The sequence below is a fragment of the Anabas testudineus genome, chromosome 4 (genome assembly GCF_900324465.2).
Source record: "Anabas testudineus chromosome 4, fAnaTes1.2, whole genome shotgun sequence".
NCBI classification, from domain to species: Eukaryota; Metazoa; Chordata; class Actinopteri; order Anabantiformes; family Anabantidae; genus Anabas; species Anabas testudineus.
The window spans coordinates 14062506-14073623 of NC_046613.1; the positions used below are offsets into that span (position 1 = coordinate 14062506).

An 11118-nucleotide genomic window follows, 5' to 3' on the forward strand; every position below is an offset into this window, starting at 1 on the left:
ATCTTAGGACATTTGTAATGTCTTTAAAGAAGATTGAATATGGCTCAGGTCTTTATTTGTAGGAACAGGTTGTGTCTGGGACACAAAAAATCTTTTTTTTTTCATTTGAAAAATAAGGGAAAATAAGAATTTAAGCTGCAGTGATGCAAAAAAATATAGTGTAGATGTGAACATGTACAATACTAATGTGTACTAATCTACAGAAGAAAAAAAAAACACTTAACTATACACGTCTGGCCACTAGATGATACTGTTTACCCCATAAAGCTCCAAATACTTCAGTTACCAGTTCAGTGCTTCATCCTGCACAGCAGAACCACAGTTACATAAATTATAACAAGATAAAGTTGAAGTGTCTAGAAAAGGACCACAACATGGATCCTACCAGTTAAAAAGAAGTTCATGTATGACATTCAATCACTAGTAGGCTAGGTGGTAGATAATCTGGATATTTACATCCATGTTGACAGATTTCACTCATTCTGTGTGAGACTGATCTGGGGACAGTCGTCCAGTCTCTCTCTGTCGTTCAACAGCCAATGTACCAGTCCACCACCTGTCTGAAAGCTTTGTAAATCACAGGGTTGAAGGAGCAGACTAGACCTCCACCACGCCACAGCTGGGCCTTCTCCCTGTTCAGGTCCCCAAGACAGGTCACTTGGTCCTCATAAGCCCGTGACACACACCACTTTGAGTGGTCGTAGTGAGACCAGAACAGCACTGATCCAGGAAGCCGAATTCTCTTGATGTTCATGGTGTGTTTGGGCAGAGAGCAGTTGGAGGGCAGCTCGTGACCTTGTCTCTGCCAGGTCTCCACCAGAAGGTCCGCATCGAGGACCTGAGCCACCCAGCCCGTGTAGATATCTGAATAAACACAACAGAGAGAGTCAGTTCTGTTGCATTAATAATAATAATCTCATTATTATAGTTTCAGTTTGGCAAAGATGAGTTGGTTCTTAAAATGCATTAGAAAAGGTTAATAGTTAGAAATAATATTCTGTGGGCGGTCACAGCGGTTTGCTTAGTTATATAAAACTAAAGTGAATAAACACACAAAAATGATTTACATTTCATAACCCTGGGGATTTCAAATGAATACTTTTCAGATGCAAAATTATACTGAACATTTAAATATGACATTTTACATCAAAAATATAAAAATGTTTGTTTTATTGTTATTGTACAATCAGGACATCAAAAGTCCTACAAACATAATATCAGTTTACTGCACACAACTGAGGCTAAGGCTATAAAATGAGATGAGGGTCACAAGTAGACTCACTGTACCACTACACTACACTAAAGCCTCAGTACCTTTCCAGACTGTGGGTGGAGTGTGTTCATGTACTGAACTGTTCTGAGATGATAAACCGTCTGCGTCTGATAAGTGCGACTGTGCAATGTGCTAACAAACAGTTGAAGCATTTCCAAAGTTAGAAAGTTGCGTAAAAATGTGGAACTGCATCTCTGCTGTGAGATTTACTGCAGAATCAATATTCAAATACCAGGAGATTTTGGAGTAGTAATCGTCTTTGTAGTTGTCAAACGCAAAAACCAAAAGAAAGGCTTTGGTAGCCTTCTAACTGTACATGAGGAACATCTTACCGTCCACAAAGTGTTCAGATTTGACAAAACTGACAAACTTCTCTCCTTGTGTAGAGAAAAGTTGCTCCACGCTCTTATCTGAGGTCAGCTGTGGTTTGGAGCCCTCACACAACTGGGCCAACTGTGGCAGGTCGGCCAAAAATACAGTGGGCACAGAGCAGTTGTAGAAACGTGGGTAAATGTAGACCAGCTGCTTTGCTGGAGAAGTTCAGGACAAAAAAGGGAGAAATAAGAGATGATGAATATAATAAAACACACATATTTACTGACAGCCTGAAAGAAGTCATTTAAAATATGTTCATATCTTAACTGACATCTGCTGATGTACGATTTGAAGCCATCTCTGACTTTAATGAGCATTAGATATATCACAATTTGTGTACTGTTCCTCTGTAAGAAGCCAGAATCAGATTCATCCATTCAGTTATTTGTTTGATCATCTTTTAATATTTATTCAGAGGCTTTGTGTAATCCATATATCCCCAGTGCAATACAACGTTGACAGACGAACAGACTAATTCTATTGTCAGTGCAGAAACACAATAAATAACATAATTTCTTATGTCTTTATAACAATAACATCAGAAAAACCAGCTTTAAGTTCTAACTGTGTGTTTATGTTCATATCACGCTTGTGTAAGTTGCATATTGGGCCCTTTAACGCTCTAACATCGTCACTATGCTTCATAGTGACAATGTTAAAGGGCATGTGTACAGATGCATGTGTACAGAGCATGTGTACGTCCAGCCGAGTTGCTTCACGGCTGTTAGCTCACCTATACGGAGGAGCTGGTCATACTGGTAGGTCACACACAGAGCCGTCTGGCCATTGACTTTGCCAGAGGAAGGGTAAAGGTAGCCTCTCTCAGGGAACGACGGGAAATGGGGGATGCTATGTGATAGCCAGAAACCTTGAGAGCGGTCAAAGAGCAGTACCCCTGCAAGATGTACACAAACAACTCTTTACACAAAGGCATATCACACAAGGACTCCTGCATAAAGCACACGCAAACCAGCACGCACACTTTTGCACACGCACACAGTGGCTAATCCAGAGTCAACAGCAGTTATCCAACAGATGCTCTTTGCTCGTTTCCTCCTACTGACATAAAGAATGCACTGACCTGTGCCCTTTTGCAAAACTAAAGTTGAACTGAATGCTCCTAAAGTAAGGTGTTGCTCTTAATGTGCTGTTCTTCTGTAATGCATTTGCCACAGACAGCGTTATATGTTCTTCCTATGAGATTTATTGTCTGACAAAACTGAATCATCTTTTTGAACTGAAGGCATTATCCTTAAAACAACAACGAGCAAAGCTTTTTCATAAGTCACTGTCACCTAAAGTTACCTTTAGTGTGTCCATATCCTTGGATGTAATCCAGGACTGGTGGCGCATCATTGTAGAATGCATAGACAGAGCTGTTAGACTGAGGGAAAAAGTATAGGGAGAGGTTTTTTTGGGACGTCATTTGTATTTACTTTTCCTGTATTTTAAACATACAACCCCTGTACATTTCTTATTTAAATAGATGTTGTTCAGCATTTTGAGAAATATGCTAATTTGCTTCCTTCCCATTAGATGAATCATCATGACAGGTAATTTTTTATATTTATAGAGAACAGTAGTAGCTTGTTTCTGCTGGAAGGCAAATCTAAAACCAACCAGTCAAACTGCAGCTTCAATACGAGTCTGTCCAAACTCAAATTCTGATCGGTTCATGCACAAGTTCACGTGCTTGTGCCATTTTTTAAGAAAATCCTCTTAAGGCATTCACTCCAGGAAGTTACTGGTCCTGGGCAAGAATGATTGGCACACATTAAGCTAAAGATACATCACATTTATTAGGGGGCTTTACATGTAAGGTAGATTTTCTAGGCTAAGCTAAGCAGCTGCTATTTGTAGCTTTATATTAATTTTTTGTGCAGTTTTTGTAAATTTGGTCCTAAAAATTTGTTTACTTTTTAATTAATCTGTTTACTACATGCCACTAGAAGGGAACACACATAAAACTGTGTTCTTGTTTTATGTCTTTATGCTTTCATACAATAAAATAATAAAACAAATACATGGCATGACAAGGGGGATGTTGTTTACAACAACTTCCAACTTCCAACTACAGCCCAGTTCCTCATTGGAAAAGAAGCGCCTACTCAGCAAACCGGCACCGACATAAAGTTCTGTTAAAGTCACAAGAGTCTCTTCCCACACACGCTTTGAACAGAAACAGAGTCTCACCTTGTAGACCTTTCCCGTGTAAAGTGGGTTCAGAGTGTTCCCTATGGCTCCTTGGCTGGTGTTAACCATGAATTGGCTCTTTTGCCATGTGCCTACTGAGGAGTCCAGGTACATGTAGTCCACTCCGCTGCCGACCTCTTCAATCTTATACCTGGGTAACTTGTATATGATAAACCTGCAGCAGCAAGAGAAAGAAATATACTGTGTGTCAAGCTGCAATACCAAAGAAAAAGAAAACATAATATGTCTGCCTATTTCTCAACAGACACAAAACATTTCAAGCACTAGAAACACAGTAGTACAACATCTGTGTTTCTAAAATAAAATTCTTGCTAATATGTTGCAGTAAATCATCACTCACCAATCAACAGGCTCACCTGCTTCGTTTCTACAGGTAATTTCACTACTGGACACTGTGCAACACAGAAACAGGATAATAACATGTAAGCAAAAACGGAGGCGTGCGGCCATCATGAGCGACTGCTGCAACTAAAGTGAACTACAAAAAGGGAATTTGACATCTAGTGGGTCGTGGGCTTTATGACTGTGTAACTTCGAAAGTGAATACGCAGCTGTTTCTACTATACATGCAAAACAGGAAGTCATAAGACGTGGCCCCATGATGCGGGGATGTTTGGGTGCTTTTATGAGCTGCGCTGCGTGCGTACGAGTCTACAAACTGTACCTATGATAGCTTTTTGTCTTTTTTTAACACTGTTGTGCACATGTTCACACCTGGGAGCTCAGCACAAGTGAGGTCATCGTTCAAGAGAAATGGGACTGCTGATCACTGAACCAGAAACCATCTGACCAAAAAAAAAAAAAAAAAAAGATCTCACCATGTGACTGGAGGAAAGCTGTGAAATGAAAGACTTAGCAAAGTTGCCAATATCATACCAACCTACAATATCAAGTGTGCAGAAACCTAAACTTACATTCATTGATTTTTTTTTTTTACCACATGAAAATCTCAAATTTGCTTTAAGTAACGACTTCTAATTTACACATGGAACACCAGTAAATGATCTTTAATAAAACCATTAATTAATACTCATAAAGCAGTTGTGGTGTAGATATAAAATTCATGGCTAGGAAGACTTTCTTGGCTATTCAACCTAAACATTTAACCAAGTATGACAAAGAACAGTTGGTTCAGATACAACAAAACGCGACATATGGATCTAAACTATAAAATAATCATTTTGGCTTCTCTCTGTGATCCTGTGATGTGCATGTAACAAAGAAAGACAAAAGTGTCTCGTCTGAAAATGTCAGTGCACACACAGTTCAGGTAGAACGAGTTGAACGTAACTCGCAGCAGCCTGAGAGCAAAGGTAGCACCACCTTCTCTACAAAATCCACCTCCATCGGTAGAGACACCTTCTGTTGGTGCAGGGACTGAGGTCAGACAGACGGCAGGCAACGAAAAGGGACATACAATGGCAACTGGAATACATCAGGTAACCTTTCATTGTGTCACACATCATTTTTCTCAATTAAACAACAGGACGTAATGATGACCAACTTTTCTGACTATCCGTGTCAAATAAACATGATTCAGCACTGGAATTTGTCTCATTTTTGAGGTCAGTGACCACAGTGCCACACTAGTGTCAACCAGAGTCGAAGCCCAGAGCTCTCAACTAATGTCAGAGTATCTTTACATGTTTGATTTTTATATTTCTTACTCCTCGCGGTGGATTTTGGATGATGACACCTATTGATCCTCTCTGAGAACTCGAAACAACGTGCATATTTTGAATTTGTCCTCCACAAAATAATATAATGTAAATGTTTTGATACTGTGAACAGCTACACGTCAGTACTCTTGAAGAATTCTGACCTTATGTGTGCAGGATGCGGAGTTTGTGCGGACAGGCTACGGCAAGAACGCGGTGAAGGTGATGGTCGTGAGGAGACATGGGAGCCACCACTATATCATCGAGCTGAAGGCTGATGTGCAGCTCACGCTCAAGACACGCAAGGATTATCTCAATGGAGACAACGCAGACATCATCCCCACCGACACCATCAAGAACACTGTCCATGCCCTGGCCAAGCTCAAGGGAGTAGGTCATCCACCTTTACTGATAGAGACATAAGAACAGACTAGAATAGACTAGACTCCTACTTCCTTTAGGAAATGTTGAAGAAAAGTGATACCTTTAAATTCCTAATAAAAGAACAGCAACAGATTTTCTTTATTCGCTTTAGTGTGAGGCTCCTAACAGGATCATTCTTTTACTCCACACGCAGCTCAAACGCACAACGACTAAATCAGGAGCAAACATATACTGTTTTATATCTTGTTTTATTTTACAAGGTGTCAATCTGTTTTCTCATCTTTTCAGGTCAAGACCATCGAGCAGTTTTCCCTGGATATCTGTCATCATTTTCTGACCTCTTTCAACCATGTGCTGAGGGCCAGGGTTTACATGGAGCAGGCTCCATGGAGAAGGCTGGAGAAGGTAAAGTACAGGATTTAATGATTTATTTCCAAGTACATCTAAACTAAATTAAGGCAATTGCATATTGCAATGACATGTTAAGACTTAATGCAGTGGCATCAGAAAAAAACAGTGTCCATTATTCATATGGTTGAATGAATAACTTTAGACTGAACAACTTGCTGTGGCTGACCTCCAGTAGTGCAGGTCAAAACCCACAGTTCTCTTCAAAAATCTGTTCAAATGTGCATCTAAAGCTAATATGAGTTAATCAAAACAAGAGGAATGATTCAAAGTCATTAGAGTTAAATTCCCTCTTTGTATTTTCCTCTTTTGACGTAAAACTGCAGTGAAAGGAGCGTAAATGCAGTAAATGCAGTACTTAAGGATTTTGTCCCGTCACTCGTGCATAAAGCTTCTTTTACTTCAAGGTCTGATAGCTGATTTCAACTATCAACATTTTTACCTTGTGAGTGATTGTGTCTTTCTTCTCTCGCTCTCTGTCTCTCTTGCAGAACGGAGTAGAGCATGCACATGCGTTCATCTTCAGTCCAGAGGCTTGTCGTTTCTGTGACGTTGAACAGAATCTCAATGGTAACCACACACTCACCCACAATATTTGAAAATGTGCCTTCATTTTTAAATGTATTTTTTCTCTGCAATGACATAAAAAACTAAAAGAGAAAAACACTAAAGAATAAAAAACATCTCCTTCTCACTTCCACTGTGAATCTCAGGCTCTCTTAACTCTTGTGTACAAATGAAATGGAAATAAAACTAAGGTTAAAAGCGTTTTAGACCCTGGTGTTGTTGTGATGAGCTGATTTTTTCTTTAAGGGGTCCAGTGTAAAGTCCTGCTGTGTATAAGTTGTGTCTGATTACCCTGTACTCACTGTCTCTAGGCATCCCGGTGGTTCACAGTGGGTTGAAGAACTTGAAGGTGCTAAAAACCACTCAGTCTGGTTTTGAGGGTTTCCTCCGAGACAGCTTCACTACTCTGCAAGAGACCAAGGACAGGGTTTTCTGCACCTCTGTCTACAGTCGGTGGCGCTACAGCACCCAGAATGTTGACTTTGACTCTGCATGGTAAATATCCGTTAAAGTCTGGACAGAGACACTAAACGTGTCATTTTACCTCTAATAAAACTGAAGGAAAGCTCTTTCTAACATATATTTAGAAAAGCTTTCTAATTTCACATCATCATCACATCGCCGTCCTCATAGGAAATGCATTAAGGAGTCGATTATTGAGAAGTTTGCTGGCCCCTACGACCACGGAGAGTTCTCACCCTCTGTACAGAAGACCCTTTATGAGGCACAGCTGTTGGTCCTGGACAGAGTTTCTGAGGTACAGCTGCATTAAGATCACAAGTTGAATACATTAGCAATCATCTGACAACTATTTGTACTTAATGAAGACTTGCGATATTTGCTGCTTCTTACACGTTCTGGTTATTTACTTGTCAAAAGAGAAAATACTTAAGTTTATTTACAGAATTAACCTCATCATGTCTACATTTCTCTACATGATTACTAAAGCACACATCACACTGGTGCATTGTTGTCAAAATTCAATACTATAAAACACATAGTACACACCTCCTCCAGACAAGTTGGACTATATATTAGATATTCTGTCTTTCAGGTGGAAGAAATAGAGATTGTCATGCCCAATGAGCATTACGTCACCATTGACATGACAAAAATGGGCCTCATCAACAAAGATGAAGTAGGTTTCTAAAATTAATCTTTTAAGTTGTTGAGTCACTAAGAGAAAATCATCATCTTGGTCTTGTGAGATATCAGGAATATCTTTAAGTATCTAAGATACAGTTAATTGGCATTATTTTTTTTTTTGTCTTCACAGGTACTTCTTCCCCTGGATAATCCCTCAGGGAACATCACAGGGACAGTACGCAGGAAACAGCAGGCAAAGCTGTGAAGGCATCTACACAATCCAGACAATACCGCCGCTATGATCAACATATCAACCTTAATAAGCTATTCAATAGAAAAGCAATTTTATCAACTGGATTCAAACATGATTCATGTTGTTGACCATTTAATGTGAAAATGTAATTTATTCAAATCAATTAAAAACCACTATCAATAAATGCATGAGCTGATATTGTTCTTTGGTGAGAAAAGAGCACCATTTATTGCAAATCTTTGATTCAGATATTCAAACTCCAGTGTTTAGTTGCACATATACATCAGTCATACACACTTCAATACAGTTGTCATTGCGACAACGCTGAAAGCACCACAGGTAGGAACATAATTAAGAATATATACACATAAATATTTTCATGTCAAGAGCCTCAACCCTAAATAATGTAGATCTGAAGAAACAAAGAGGCTTTCGTGTTGCTCTATGTGATTCTGGGGAAACAAAACGCTTCATTGTTACATGCTAACGACAATTTATGGACTCAGCTGCAGTTTAGAGCATAAAAACTGACTTTAGGGCAAAGTGGGATGCATCAGAATGAGTTTCTGCAAGAATCAGTATTCAGGTACACAGTTTCCAACTATATTTCATCTTATGTACAAATACCTTTTTTTTAACCAATGTAAATAAACTAATTTTGCACGCACACACACACACACACACACACACGCACACACACACAGAATACTCTGCCCAAATTTCCTTCCTTTAAATAAAACATAAAAAATAAAACACATACCCCAAGCAGTGGAAATAAGAATGGCTGAAAGGGTAAACAGCTGTGTGGACTCCATGTGCAACCCATTTTTGGGGTCCATGCTTATAAAAACATACAGCATTCAAATCCTGTTAAGGTGCCACTGTGGTCAGAGGAGTCTTTGTGTGGAGGCAGCTAACCTGGGGTCCCCTGAAAGGATGATTGTCACTGAGGTGGGTGTTGGGACGGCCTGTGGTGCTACGAGGCGTTGCTCTTCAGGTGTTGAGTCTGCAGTGGCTTCACGTGATACTCATAAATCTTCAGTGCGGGGCCGAGTTTTATCGACAGCCCCGTCAGGACGTCGTTCCGTGTCATCAGGAGCAGGGACTTGCCATCAATTTCCTGTCGGGTGGACAGAGAAATATTTGACTGACACCCTAATTTGTTTTCATCGTGAGACAGGAAATTTGAGCATGAAGAGCACTCCAACCTGATCCTGGAAAGCGGTGGCTTGCTCCTCGAAGCCTGTTGCTTTAAAGTAATTGACGACGTCAGCGACGCCCCAGTTGGCAGGGTCCGGCAGCTGACCGTTCTCCACTGGGCTGTCACAGAGAATGGATTCACATGAATGTACATGCACACTAAAGTGAAAATGAACAACGTCTTCCACTAACTGCAGATAATACCTTTTGGTGTCAACAGAGCCATTTGTCTTGTCTTCCATGCCGGCTGCGAAAAAAGAAAACTACATGAAACAAATCAGCACCGCTATAAGAATGAATTAAGTCATAAACTGATAAACATAAGATAAATCTATAATTGTAATAATGTATTGGTAATTTCAGTAGTTTATTAATTAAAAATGCAAAAGCTTATCAAATAGAAATGATTTTTTTTTTTGTCTTTTTGTAGGTAGATGAATAAATATAAAAACATTTGAGGATGTTCCTATGAATCCTTCTGACAAGCAATACATCTGTGTATCACTATTATTATTCTGGTTAACAGATTACCATTTAATCTAATGAAATTTAAATATTTTAAAAAGGGTGAAAATGCCCGGCGCAAATTCCCAAGGGTAGGATCATTTGACATTTTTGCTTTAAAACTAAATTAAATAATCAATTCATAATGACTCTCTCTTCTCAGACTGTTTCATACACATATCCCTGTGATTTAGACCAAGTATCTATAAAAACGTGACATTAAATTCACTCGGATGTTTAGAAGTTACATCAGGCTGATGATGAAACTACTGAAAGGTGTGAGTGCTTACAGATGCAAATAAAAACACTCGGTTCTTAAATGATCTAGCTGCTGTCAAACCGAAACTACATTTCACTGCTAGTGACTAACAAGGCGTGTTTTAATTTAGCTCCTGTGGGTTTAAGCTCTACTTTTGCCATGAACTACAGCCCAGAGACTCTTACAATCTGTAACGTTGTAGTAATTTTTCATCAGATGTCTTCTCTCGGTGAACTTAGTGTGTTGGCTGATCAAACACCATCATTGTTCCTCTTTTCTTTCTTTTTTTTTTACATTCACTGGATGCCTCGTCTGGAATAGTAGGAAAAACAGCACATGTGTTAAAAATAAATAAAAATGCAAAAAAACATTTATAACCACAACATAGCAACAAGGCAAAACAAAGCTGGTGCTGTCTCATTAACTGCGGAGAGATCCGCAGTGTGCAAATGACGACTGAAAACTCACGTTGTTAGCCACTTAGAATAAAAACAGCAGAGTAACGTCAAGTAAACCATAAATTGCCTTAATTGATTTGTAAAAAAATAAAGTGATAAAGCGACTGGAAACTGCACAATGTAGTAATGACGTTACGCTAAACGTGGAAAGCTAATATTTAATCGGTGCCTTTTCGTATTAAGCTAACAGGAATAGTTAGCTGCGTTGGCTAATACAAAATTTAACTGTTACCTTATTTTAGATGATTCCTGCTTGACAACCACAGTTCCGTCAAGCTGTACGCGTAGTTTGGATAATAAAATGGTTTCCAATCAATGGGATATTTTACAATTTAATAAACCGTGATATCCACTTGATAAAATCAAGATTTAATCAAGTAAAGCCAACTAGCCCCTCTTCATCGGTTTAGCTTCCTTCGCCCACATGACAGCAGAGAATCATGGGAAGTGAAGTTTTCTTTCACGTCTCAACAACAGCG

The 11118-nt window shown here is 39.2% G+C and overlaps 3 protein-coding genes across 4 annotated transcripts; 1 reads left to right on the forward strand and 2 right to left on the reverse strand.

Annotated features, from left to right (window-relative positions):
• Window positions 1-38: 38 nt before the first annotated feature.
• Window positions 39-4415, reverse strand: LOC113152194 (deoxyribonuclease-2-beta-like). 2 transcript variants are annotated; one of them, XM_026345287.1, is made up of 6 exons: window positions 4203-4415; window positions 3842-4016; window positions 2954-3032; window positions 2382-2543; window positions 1606-1803; window positions 39-864 (listed from the first exon to the last, which is right to left on the reverse strand). In XM_026345287.1, the coding sequence occupies exons 1-6, from the start codon at window positions 4313-4315 to the stop codon at window positions 530-532; spliced, it is 1062 nt and encodes a 353-aa protein (XP_026201072.1). In that variant the 5' UTR covers window positions 4316-4415; the 3' UTR covers window positions 39-529. The 2 variants fall into 2 exon arrangements, with proteins under 2 accessions (XP_026201072.1, XP_026201073.1); XM_026345288.1 differs by having other exon boundaries at window positions 4219-4311.
• Window positions 4416-5167: 752 nt separating this feature from the next.
• Window positions 5168-8351, forward strand: uox (urate oxidase). Its single transcript, XM_026345292.1, has 8 exons — window positions 5168-5301; window positions 5698-5910; window positions 6193-6309; window positions 6804-6882; window positions 7191-7374; window positions 7513-7636; window positions 7934-8017; window positions 8156-8351. The coding sequence occupies exons 1-8, from the start codon at window positions 5281-5283 to the stop codon at window positions 8228-8230; spliced, it is 897 nt and encodes a 298-aa protein (XP_026201077.1). The 5' UTR covers window positions 5168-5280; the 3' UTR covers window positions 8231-8351.
• Window positions 8352-8416: 65 nt separating this feature from the next.
• On the reverse strand, window positions 8417-11055 carry samd13 (sterile alpha motif domain containing 13). Its single transcript, XM_026345305.1, has 5 exons — window positions 10872-11055; window positions 10367-10493; window positions 9623-9665; window positions 9427-9538; window positions 8417-9338 (listed from the first exon to the last, which is right to left on the reverse strand). Exons 2-5 carry the CDS (start codon window positions 10392-10394, stop codon window positions 9195-9197), a joined length of 327 nt encoding a protein of 108 aa, XP_026201090.1. The 5' UTR covers window positions 10395-10493; window positions 10872-11055; the 3' UTR covers window positions 8417-9194.
• Between the last annotated feature and the right edge of the window lie 63 nt (window positions 11056-11118).